Source organism: Phalacrocorax aristotelis, chromosome 2, assembly GCF_949628215.1.
Source record: "Phalacrocorax aristotelis chromosome 2, bGulAri2.1, whole genome shotgun sequence".
Classification (NCBI taxonomy): Eukaryota; Metazoa; Chordata; class Aves; order Suliformes; family Phalacrocoracidae; genus Phalacrocorax; species Phalacrocorax aristotelis.
This window is the reverse complement of record NC_134277.1, coordinates 38,966,385-38,979,128: the sequence shown is the minus strand read 5'-3', so window position 1 is coordinate 38,979,128 and position 12,744 is coordinate 38,966,385. Positions and strand designations below refer to the sequence as shown.

Sequence of the window (12,744 nt, the reverse complement as noted above, 5' to 3'; positions counted from 1 at the left end):
AGAGACCTACAGGTTTTTAATTCTTTTCTCTGCATGCTTAGTCTGCAGGTATGTAAAAGTCTGCCTTGCATACCTTCCAGTTCATTCAGGAGCATAGTGCCGAAGTATTCCTTCTCATCTTTTTAAGCCTACCTTGCAATATATTTGTTATGTAAGTTGAACAACTTCATGTAATAAAAATCAGAACTGTGTATCACTTCAACCTTTCTTTCTAGGCTGTTGGATGACTAATGTCTTTCTGCTGCCTTATGTATTAGTTTGTGTTTAGAATGAAGAAAATATTTCTTTTGAATACTGAGATCCACAGTAAGGCTGCAAATTATTAAAGGTTTTGGCTGGTCTGGCAAGGCCGCAGAAGATAAATTTAGAGCACAAAGTGATGACTTATCTGAAGGTAGTTGTGAACCCTTGGGATGCTGGGAAGCAGTCAAGTTCACATCACCAACATGGCAAAATAGATGTACATACTGGGAATAATTCATAGCAAAATATTAAATGGTTTCATTAGTGGTGAAGCTTGGGCAACGCTCTACATGTTGCGTTTCAGTTTAATTGCAAATGCTCTGATGACTTGCAAGTGGTAAGAGTGGTAATTAAATGGGGGTTTTGATCTTCCTGTGTGTCTGCAAGACACTCATCTAGAAGCAGTAACGTACTGAGACTTACTGGCACAATATGCAAGCCTGCAGGTAGGTGTTCTCTGCTGGATGTATTTTATCAGCTGAAGTAATTCCAGCTTATAGGAGCTTGTCCCTTCCCACTGGTCAAAACTCTGCTTGTAAAAAGGGGTTGGTTTGTTTCCTAATGCGTTTTCAACTCAACTGACTGATTATTCTTGTATATAATCTTGCCTAAATTCAAAGGTTGTGTGAGTTTCCTAGACAATTCATCACCCCACATTGTGTTGGTAGAGGGCACCTTTAACATATGCCTTCTCTTGAAGTTTTTTTGCAAGGTTGGGTGTCAGTGTGGCCACTTCATAGTGTACAGGCAAACTCTTAAGTGTTTTCTTCACAAACAATTACCACTTTATGGATTATAGCCTTTATCCAAAAGGCATTCTTTGGTTTAATATTGGAAGCCTGCTATTCTGTGAAAAGAGTGTGCTCAAATGGTACTGCTTTTAAAAAATAAAAAATCAAATTTGAATGTCCAAGTTAGTGATCAAAACAAGCTTTGCACACACCCCCACCCCCAGCATTGTCTTTCAAACAAATTATCAGCTTTTTTGGGGGAAACTTTTAATTGTATTGGTTGTTCTAAGGAGTCCAAATGTGTGCAGATATTTTTACTTGTTTGGGATATTGTGGAGGGATCCATGAAGAAATCTCAGACATCTGTGTTGAGTGCTATTTTAACAAGCAATAAATCCTCCACCTAAGCCACCTTTCTGGCTTAGGTGCCAGAAGTTTCCTGAATGGTGGGAAAAAATGTTAGATATGGCAGTGTACACAAGAGCAGCTACAGTGGTGTCATAGTTCTGAAACAGTTTGGTTTTTAACACTTGAAATGTTCAAATGTATGTGCTATCCTATAAGCATTTTAAAGAATACTCACATTAGCCTGCATAAACAAATAAACCACAATCAATTAAATTTAGGCAAGAGCAGCAATGCAGACAAACCACAGAGGAAATAAATTGCAATTAATGCTTCAGCCTCTCTCTGATCTGAGTAGATAAATCGACGGACAGTTTTTGATACAATTGTGCTATATCTTTGCTCTGTTTCTAGTTACACCATTGTCCTCCCTCAGGAATCCCTCAAACATGTTTTCTCTTTCCTTTTTTAAAATTTTAAACTGCATGGCAGCAGAGAGAGTAAATTATTTAAAATTATTCTGTGTCTCTGCACTTGTCTGAGTCAGCAGAATACATCTAGGTCATATGTTCCCAAACAGCTCTGGTGCAGAATATCTTTTTTTCTTTCTGTGAGGACTAAGTAGACTCATTAACTTACAGTCATCTTGCCTTTATTCCTCTTCTTTATGTCCTCACAAGGCTTGAGTGAAAAATGTCTGAAAAATTACTATAATTCTTTTTATTAAATCCAGATAAGCTTCCTCTGAGCTGACCTGTTCTTCCATTATCATTGCATGATTCGCTGAAAGATAGAGGGGAATGCATTGTCTCTTCGCTATAACAAATAGCAGTAGGCTCTGATTCTCTAATGCATGCAACTGAGTTCGGCAAATGCTACTTCTGATAGTTTGCTCCTCCTTTCCTTTCTAGGATGGCTGCAGCTCCCCCGAGCTACTGTTTCGTAGCCTTTCCCCCATGTTCTAAAGATGGGCTGGTGGTGTTTGGAAAGAACTCTGCACGGCCTAGGGATGAAGTACAGGAGGTGGTCTACTTTCCTGCCACAGCTCATGATCCGGGAAGCAAAGTTGAGGTAAGGGTGAATTGTTACATTCGAACTCTGAGCAGTGACTATTATTGAAAGAAATGAATGCTGCCTTGTTTTCTTGTCAGATTGTGGAGTCCTTGTTCCCATCACTCAAACCTCTCTTGAGTAGAGAGCAGGCAAGATTTTTGAAAGTCCTGAAAGTGTAACTCAGAATGTAACTTGTTTAATTGAGGAAAAATCTGTGACCTGTACTTTCTCCAGCAGACAGGCTGAACTGTTCACATTTCAAATTCCTGCACCATGTAGCCTATCACTTGCGTTTTCCTTTTAAGGGAAAAATATCTGGCTAACTGGAACTAGAAGCAAACTTTCAAAGTTTGTCACTTTGTCACATCTGAATTGTTTTTCATTCATGGTTGTTGTCTGACAGTTGTAATGGGGCCTGACTATGCTAGGTGTGTTGCAAAACAGGTAGCCAGAAATCTCTGCTTCAGAGAACTTGTGAGGGAATGCGAGAGGAGGAAAGCAAGAGCATAAGCTTTGTAAGCCAAATACAACTCTTGCACATACAGTTGGCTTTGGTGACATGTTCTGCAGCTGAGTCACCTGCATCATGGTCAATTTTCAGTGCCATGGCTTCTGTCTGAATCCAGGCTGGATGTGGAGTCCTGAAGCTGGACACTGCTGCCTTGGGTGCACATTGAAAGGGACCCTGCTGGAAGTAATTTTAATTATAGTCTGTTACGGCCGCCTAACTTTAATGTCAGGAGAAATGAAAGGATAAGCATATGTGGAAGGGTGAAGCAAGGGGACAAACAAAACAAGAAGACAGGAAGAGGAGAAAGTGTGCAGTGAAGGTGGAACGAAGAGACTGAGGCAGCAGAAGGAATGACAAGGATTTGTGGGGGTAGCCATTGTAGCAGAGACACAGAGCCTGATCTGCACTGTCAGGAGCTTTTAAAGTCCACAGGTTCTTGCTCTGTCTGGCAGCTGGGAAAGCAGGAGCCGTGAGTTTCCCTGCATTCAGCTTCCCTCTGTCCCTGTGGCTGTGCAGAAGGCTGAGGACACTAGGTGTTCTGCACCAGGGTGGTGTGTCTCATCCCTACAGGTCCTTTGTGGATGTAATTGCTGCTTCCCCAGAGGAGATCCTAAGGCCAGTGCCAGTTTTAATTCTGTCTTTCAAGAAGGATGACTTCCAAATTTCAGAGGATTTGGTGGTTTTCTTTGTAACAGTTAATGTTCTCTTGATTCATGTTGCTCCCAAAATCTAGTACGGCTCATGCATTATTAAATGGTTTAATTTTGGATATAAAGGAATCCCCTCCCCCTGTCCAGAAGCGCTAACTGCTGTTAATTGTAGTGATGTATTGGTACCACTATGGTGGACCCATGCTAGTATACAGAACACAAGTGTGACAATAAGACAAGAAGAACTTTTGGAAGTTCTTCTTCCACAGTAACAGAACTTTTTTTCATTTCCAGTTCTATGGAGAGAAGCTTTAAAAAAACCTGCTCTGGAGTTTTTGTATCTTTAAAGGAGAATGCTTTGTAAGAGCTTAATGTTAGAGTACTTGATTCTTTTTGTCTCTTTGCCCCATGTCTTACTCTTTGATGAGATTGTCATAATTTGCGGAAGGGTATAATTAAGCCATATATAATCTATTATGATCCCTCTCTCACCCATGATTAAGCAGTTTAATGCCTTTTATAGAATTCAGTCATAGACTGGACTCTTTTGCCAGTCCTTTCGGAAGTGAGGAGTACAATCCCTTTGCCTAGCATGCCAAAGATTGCGCTTTTAAACAAGGGACTGGAGTGGGCTCATAGCTTTTTTTTTTTTAAGTAGGGGCTTAAGCCCTAATTAGATGGATAATTTGGCCTCTGCTAGTCTGTGTTACTGTATAATTCTTCATTAGCTAGCCTCAGGTTTTGCAAGTACAGTGTTGTACAGAAACATACAGGCTCCAGTTGTTTACCAAAAATCTTCCAGTTTCCTGCCAGTAGAGAATAAAACCATCTTTAGTTGCTCCGGGAGTAGTGCAAGAATCTTCATCACACTCACCACTAAATATTGTTAATGACTTTTTTTGGTTTGGTTGGTTTTTTTTGTTACTCATAGGTAATTTGGGTAGAGTAAGCTGGTTAAAACAAGATACTGATTTTAGTGGTTTTGTTAGGTCTAAAGGCTGTCTGGTAGCTTTAACTGCTCTCCTTTGGACAGACCTGAGCATAGATTTAGTTGTTAGTTTTTCTTTGAAGTTAAAGGGATTTTTTTCCACCTTCAGAGAGAGAGGGTGTTCAGTCAAACAGGTCTAGCAAATATCAATGTTGTAGAGTAATTCTCATTAGAAATAACCCTCTTTTTTTAAATTTTATTTTAAAACTGGCCACTTCAAAGGCCTTTAATTAAAAAAGTATCATAGTAATCCTCTTCACTGTAGGCATTGTGAAAGATTAATTGAATCAAGCAAAGCTCTACAATCCAAGTTTTAGGATGCTAGATTTGCTGCTAGATTTTGTGGTTTTATGAACTTAAGGATACTAGTGAATAAGATTGCAATTTCAAACCCGCTGTTTGTGATAGCAGAACTGGAGTGAGGTCTTCGGTTTTTGCTAATTAGCTGAAATGTATGTATTTCTCCTATTGTAGGGATGTGTCTAAGGCTACTCTTGTCTCATGACAAATGCATACTTACCTATAGACAGAGCTTGTGCAAAGCCTGTTCATTCCTTGTGTACTGTTAGGGTACCTCTAAAGGTTAAGAAGTGCTTTAAAGTGGGCTTGAATTCAGCTGCTTCATGTTTTTTAAGTAGCAGGCATGCAACACTATATTCACCTTTTAAGCAAACTTACCGAGTTGTCAGAGGTAATTAGCAAATACAGGGAGTGGAGAGGAATGTCAAAGCTTCTAGAGGTAGCCTTTGACATATTCAGAATTATTACTTTGTTCTTTAAAACCCCTGAAAACTGCCAACGGTTCAGTTATTGTTGGGCGGGGCTTTCTTTGTGACAGCTTTCCTTCCCTTGTATTTTATGAAACTAACTAAACAGTTCTGAGAATTAAATGTATGATATTTTGCAAACAGAAAAATGTGGTTGGACTAATTTCATGCTACTATTTGTCTAAGTCAGTAATCCTTTGTGCCTCTGACTAAATTTTCCCTTTCATCCATCCTAGTGTGGTTTTTTTTTGCCCTCCCCACCCCCCCAAATGAACAGCTTTTCTCTCCATTCCATATTATACATTTGCATTGGTTTCTTTTGTTAGATACATGATCCTTTACCTTCACTGGGCAATGATGGTGGACTTGCTTTTCACTAAATTCTATTTGTTGCAGGTAACACAATCCAGTGTGTATCAGATTTTGATTACTTCTTTGTGATTGTCACTCACATTCTGAACTGTTAAGAGGTGGTTTTCAACACACCAATAATATGGGTTGTTTTATAAGGCGCTCTCAGGATGTCTGTATCCTGTTTATCTTCTGTGCTGCTCACATTTGTAAATGTGATAATGCATAATGTAACCAAAAGTGGCAGAGTAGTTCAGCTAAATTATTGCTATAAAGGAATCAGGCAGGCTATGCTATATAGCTATTAGCAAGTTTGTGGCAGGGCCTTAAACAAGGGAATTCAGTGAATGCTGCAAGTCATTTTAAGCTTGATCTTTGTGGCTCAATCTACCAGACAAGTAACCTTGCAGCTAACTCATCAACATAATTCCTTCCCCCATGTCATCAGGTTCCCAAGACTCTGAACAATGGGGCTTTTCATAAAGGTCTGCTCTGTGTGTGTGTGTGACAACTTTCTCAACTTTGTTCTTGTTTTGCATTTTAACTTTGCAGTGGCAGATGCTGATCAGCAGTGCTCTTCCTTGTTGTAGTGGTCAGTCTAGTGAATTTGTGCATACAGGTGAAATATTGCTCCCTTAAGCACAAACAGGGTCCTTTTTTGAATTTTTCTACTAAAAGTGTGTTCTTCTTTTCCCTGAGATATGGATTTTAAGAATTTTTCATGTGTTAGTGAGAATTCATGTTGTGTGGGTTTTAAGGTGCAAGCCCCTTTGTCTTACTTTTAAGGTAGATTTTACTGACTAGATTTCTCTTGTCCTCTAGTAACCTGTTGCTTGTTGTGGTTTTCTTTCTCCTGAAGAAGTCTTTGGTGGACAACCTTTCCTTAGCTGAATTCTCTGGGTCGAATTTTGGTTTTTTTCTTTTCGATCAACCTCTCTGTCTTCTAGTCTGACCTTTTATCCATGATTTGAAAATAGTCATGGTTGCTTGCTACAGCATAGAGCTGTAGAAGCTCTTTTATCTTGATAGCATGCAACATCTTATGGAGGAGTGGAATGGGGAAAATAGAAAGGATGGTCTATAATAAAGTCTGTTGAGTTGTGGAAATGCAAAATTTTTCTAATATATTGGTATTAAACTCTTCTGGCCTTAAAGCCAGCCCTCTGTGGGGCAGGAAGAATTTTGTGTTCTCTAAAACTTCACGGCACAGTTATGCCTTAAAGTTGGTTTTGGGTTTTTTTCTCTTTTTTTCTTTAATAGGGGCTTGTTTGGTTGGTTTTTTTTTTTTTAAAGGATACCATCCTACCTCCCCTTGCTCTGAGTTTTCAGAGGAGTGGTAAAATTATTTGCTGTGCATTGCTCTGAGTACTGCAGACATAAAAGCTCACCTGAAGCTGGCTGAAGGGTCTGTGGTGTTGCAAGATAGATATAAAGCTTGGAAAGTAGAGCAGAGTTTGGCTGTATTAAAGTTGTTTTTGTATTACCTGGAGGTATCTTAATTCCGGTATTTGTAATGTAATCATCAGGCATCATGCCAGTGCCACAGTTTAGTTGTGGTATGCTTTGACCCCCTTTTATGACAGCCATTTGGGTTTTCTGCATTATATCTGGGGGTAAGATATTTAGAATTTGGTAACAGAAGCCAAGCATCAGCTGAATCTACTGAGAATTTGCTCTTTGGGAAGCCTCCAGATCAGATTGACAGTGCCGTGCCTTACAGTCGTGTTACTGCAGTGTGAACTTGAAACTGGGCACCCCCACTACGATACCTCCATGGGTGACTGGCAGGAAACCTTGAAGAAACACAGCAGTGTATGTGCCCATAATGAAACTTTTCACTTTATGTAGATGATAAAGGTTGTGGTGTAAAGGCTTACAATTCAGAGATAGTTTAGGAAGCTGCTTTCTCTTGCCTCTCAGCTGAGACCTGATAACTGCCTGTGTAAGCAGTCTATCTCATGACACACGCAGTCAGACAGCTTACCTCAAGCTACCTTGTTTAAGCTAACCTTTAGACTGCGCAGAGATAGAGAAGAGGCGCTATGCAGGCAGACAGCAACTATAAAAGAGAGAAAGTGGTTGCTGCCTTTAGCAGAGACTATTGCTTGTCTAATGTGAGCTCTCTCTCTGTTCTGCTTCATTGCAGGCCACTGGCCTTTAAACTAATGTGTTTGACTTTGCTTTGTAACACAGGGCATGAGCCAGCAGCAGTTCAGAGGTAGAAGCCATAATCTCTTGGATGTTTCTGACCTCTCAAAACCTCTGTTTTTACTGCAGGAGTGCTGCTTCTTTACTCCCTTCTGCTACTAAAGCAAAACTCCTTAGCTTGAACTATTTTTTTCTTAATCTCTTTAAAGTTTTCTTTTTAATCAGAACAGAGAGGAAGAGGAGGGAGAGAGCTGGAATTGTGAGGGGCAAACCACCACCAACTGTCCCGTCTTGACCCAAACTGTTTAGCTGTGGCAAAACAGATGTGTGAGCAGGCATTTCAAAGTGGCCAAACAAAGAAATCAGTCCTAGGATGTCTGAGAGTTCCAAGAGATATCCTGTGATGGGCTTTTTGTGACTACTTTGAAATCTGTTTCTTACCGTTTTATAAAATTAATAATTGTCATCCCTATTTCAGTTTTACTTTTGCTCATCACCCAAGAGACTGCTATACTTGTAACCTAAAAAACAAGAGGTGAATTCTTGACTGCTAAATCAACTCTGCCATACAGTGTCTCCAAAGAGTGTTCTCAGCCTTGGGTGCCTTGCTGCACTTTGTGGTATTTTATTTGTTTAAAGTTTTCTCTATTTAATTTTGTTGAGTATATTTCCATACTGTGGGTCACATGCCTGAGGCTCCATGGTGGCTTGATAAAGTGGGTTAGAGTAGGTCAGAGGGTGTGCAGTTCTACTTTTTGACAGGGGAACTGTTCGGCTTTTTCTAGATTTTCTAATTCTTTTCTAGAACAAAATCTGTCATCCTCTTGTCTGTCTTCAAGATAAATGGCACTGCTTGAGATCAGAGGTATAGGCATACAGATTCAAATTTTACAGTTATTGGTTGCAGTGAATAGAAATAGCTAGGAACAATACACAAATGCAGAAGCTTATGTAAAGTGTACTAGGGTCTTCATAAAAAGGGGAAAACTTAATATGAAGAAGTAAGAGACACTCTACTGTGGCAGAAGTTGATTTTGTTCTGTGTGTGTACACTTAGTAAATGTTGCTTTTGTTTATATCTGGCTACAACATGGGGATACAAGTGCTAGCGTAACATGCGTTTTGCAAGTTAGCTTCCTGAGGGTTCATTCTGGCTTGACTATGTGACTGCTAGAACTAGGGCTGAATACTTGAGATGTACCCAGGCTAGATTTATTCTGGTGTACAGATGTCCCCTCCACTGTGGCACAACAGTTTTGCTGCTAGTAGATGATGTCATGGGAGTGCTTAATGGGTGTTGTAAGATCCTCCAGGTGTCTTCCACTGTATACTTAGTACTGCTTAGTGCATAAGCAAGCAGTGGTAGCAGCATCAGCTAGTCACATCTGCTGTATTGTGTGCTACTGCTTGCGTATTCCTCTTAGCAGAGAATTATTATTCACACTCCTTTGAGTTCTGTTGCGTTTGTTCCTGTAAATAAGCAGCAAAAGAATTGTCTGTAAAACACACCATGAGGCACATCGACAGGAGATGGTCTGAGGGACTTTTTTGAACTACCGTGTTCTAGCTTTACAGTCCTCTGCATCACCATGATGGGAGGGCCCAGGTAGCCCATGCCACCTGTGGAATTGCCTCTCTAGACACTTCCAACCAGGCTGTCAGTCTTGGTGTCTTGATGGCCATGGAGGCAGCAGGCTGCGAGACTGTCATCACGTTTTTGCCATCCCCTTTTGGAAGGGGCTAAAAGCAGCCATGGTGCAACTTCTAGAGTTACTGCAATAGTACAGAGATTTTGCCTGTTTTCAAATATGTGCTATCTTACAGCAATGATTGAAGTAGTTAAGCAAAGAGTTAACACCAAGTTAGAGCCTGGATCTGATGAGGGGGTGGTGTGGGGGAATCTCTTCTGTAATCTAGAATCTTATGGCCTTTCTTCAAAGATCATTTCTTTCTAAAGCATTCCCTGACTATTGCCTTTGTTACCCAGGGCCAAAGCCTATGTGATTTCATTGATATTTCATAATGACCTGATCAACAGTGCTAGGAATCAGGCTTCTGCAGCCTGTGTACAGTAGAAGCTGCACAATAGTTTCTTTTCATTAATGAAAGAAGAAATCTCTTGTGCTTATGACTGTCGTGTCTGTTTTTGGAATACCTCCAACATATCTGCATGCCCTAGCTAGGGTGGGAGGTACATTTGTTCCTTGTACTATACTTAGAACTGCCTTGATAAGATTCTTTTCTTGATACAGTAAGTGAAATAAAAGAAATGTCATTAGTTTCCAGCCTGCTCAATTCTCTTTAAAGTTATTGGCTGCATCTCTGCTATGGGAAGTCTCTGTTCTTTTATATTTTCTGATGGGAATTTACTGTCACAGGGCATGATGCCAGTTATGCTGCTTTCAGGGCTGGAGTTGTAGCAAATCAATGGAGCCTGACACCACTCACTCACAGCTGTTGCCACCAAATGTTTCAGTATTCTTCTGTTTTTAGCATTCATACTCAAAGAAAAATGTTAGTGTTAGGAAACGCTGAGGCTGGATGCTTCAGGAATTTTAAAGACAGAGTTGGTAGCAAGGAGAATCACAGCAGTACCTTATGTCTATTTGATTTGCCATTGCCTAGGCTGGCACAGCACTCAGTAGAACAGGCTGCTATGCTGTTGTGCTGGAGGGATTTGCCAGATAGGTGGGGTGCAGGAGGCAGGACAGGGACATTGTCACTTGTGCTAACTTTTGAAATCTTGTCATCTTATCTCCCATTTCTGGAAATCTACTGGCCAGTGAGGCTTTTTTGGTGGATAGTGTTGTCTTTCCTCTACCATATCCTTCCATGTCTCAGCTGTTATATGCTCTAGTTTCTGTGGAATAAGTAGCAATGGTTTGCTGTGCTGCAAATCCAGTGCTTGGCTTTAGTTGACCTACCTTTACGATTTACGTGTCGTGGATACAGGCAGATAGCCTGGTTCCTGTTTCTTGCGTGAAGATACTCTTTTATCTGGAAAAGAGTTTTCTGATGTTATTTTAAGGGGAATGGGGTGGTGGAGTTATGAAGAGTGAGAGGTTTAGGTTTAAAATGAATAATCTATTGTCACATCCGGACCCTAGTTTTTTTTTTTTTTGAGAAGCTAATACCTATTATTAACAAATATGAACCAAATACCTGCCTTAATACATCAATCCTAATGAGTGCCTACTTTTCTGCTTACTGGAGTAAATCATTCTAGTGGGAATGTTAGAATCTCATCAAGGCTTTTTCATCGTTGGCAGTAATCATGGCAAAGGATTGTTGAACCAGAATCAAGTTAGTGGTAGTTTTACAAGGCTGTGTCATCTACTATCGGATTGGAATGGTTTTCTGTTAAGTCTTCTAAGGCAATTTATATAAATAAGGCTTGAATATTGTTTATATACCTGAGTTACTGTGTGGAAGCTGAAAATAGCATGAAAATGTAGTCCCTGTTTGCTTGGCCTTGGGTTGGGGGACGTGAAGAAGCAATATAGAAGGTGAAAGCTGTATTCTGTTGGTTTGCTGTCTCGCTAGCTCTCTGGTGTGCTCAGCCAATTGCCTTTGTTACAGATTGAAATCTGTTTCTAAATGGAAGAGGTGCATAGAGAGGCCTCTGGATGTTTTCTGGCCTCTGATTACACAGTTACAAAGCAAAAGCACTTTTTTCAGAATGCTCTGGATCCTTCAAGCATGAGTAAACAATTTCCTCTTTCCCCTTTCTCGATTGATACCATTGACAATAAAATCTTTATTGTGAATAGCAGCTTTGGAAAGGTTTGGTTATGGAATAAGGCCCCAAGTAATAAGTGTTTGGTAACCAGAATGGTCAGAAAATGTTTTGGAGAGAAACGACATTGAGCATTTTTTTTTAGCCTAACCCCCACCCCCCCCCCCCCCCCTTTTCAGAGTGTTTTCATAATTTTTCCTTCTAGAAAATCAAAGCCTCAGTGTAAGCAAGCCTGTATAATAGGGGTATTCAGCCAGAGAATGGTATACGAGTGGGCTTTATGGAGTACTGAAGTCTCCTCCGCACTGCATCTAGGTTTTTCTTTCTGCTGCAGATTTGAGAAGGTTCATGTTCTGGATGGCTTCAAATAGCTGACCACCTGTGAGGTGTAGGGAGCCAAGACCTGTGCTCTGCAGGGGTTGGTGTCTCCCTGGCTGCAGACCTGTCTCCTGGTAGCTGCTTAGTCGTGTCTTCTCTTGTAACGTGGGAAGGTTCTTGGCCCAACCCCTTTTCCTGCTGCTGCAGCTCTGTGTCCTCCTTTGTACATCCAGGAAATACAGTTATTCTCTGTTCATTCACACGCATGCATGAAGTGCTAATCCAAACAGCACTGGCCTCGAGCTCTGAAAAAAAATTTGCAGAGAATGTCAAAAATGAGATTTGCTTGCTGACAGCTCAAACAGAGAAGAGGCAGTCTTGGTAAGAAATGGCTGCTGCATCATGGTTTGTTTAGAAAATGAAACAAAGGGTGAACTGTATAAAGTGTTTTTATTACGTGGATCTTAGCTCCTCCAGTGCCAGATGTTTTTTCACCTCAGTAGATGAGGAATCTGTCTCTACAAAATCATAGTGTGTTATGACATAAGCAATTTGGTCAAACAGCTTGGTTAAATATTAGGGATTTTCTCCACCAAATACAGCAGGTAAGTCCCTGTTGGGGTCTTATTGCCTAAGCCAAAAATCAAAACTAAGAATGTCCCTACTCTATTTTTAATTCCCTGGTATGGAAAAGTTCCTGTTCTGCCCCCCCCCCCCCCCCTTTTTTTTTTTAAAATCATGTGTCCTCTGAGACATCCTCCTCTTATTTCATCTATAATTTGCCTGGTTTTATAGGAAGATGACAGTATGACCTGTTTGCACAGAACTCCTAATGAAGGTGCAAGCTCATTTCTTGTGTCCTTCTTTCATGCTCAGAGTGAAGGACTCTAAAAATGCCGTTTC

At 40.5% G+C, this 12,744-nt stretch overlaps 1 protein-coding gene across 4 annotated transcripts in view; it reads left to right on the top strand.

Moving 5' to 3' along the window:
• The window catches only part of SCRN1 (secernin 1), a 38,386-nt gene that overhangs the window by 8,398 nt on the left and 17,244 nt on the right, over nucleotides 1–12,744 (top strand). For all 4 annotated transcript variants that reach the window (XM_075083152.1, XM_075083150.1, XM_075083151.1 and 1 more), the window contains one exon: nucleotides 2,231–2,390. In XM_075083152.1, coding sequence (XP_074939253.1) covers nucleotides 2,287–2,390 — 104 coding nt within the window. In that variant the 5' untranslated portion in view covers nucleotides 2,231–2,286. The remainder of the gene's footprint in view (nucleotides 1–2,230; nucleotides 2,391–12,744) is intronic.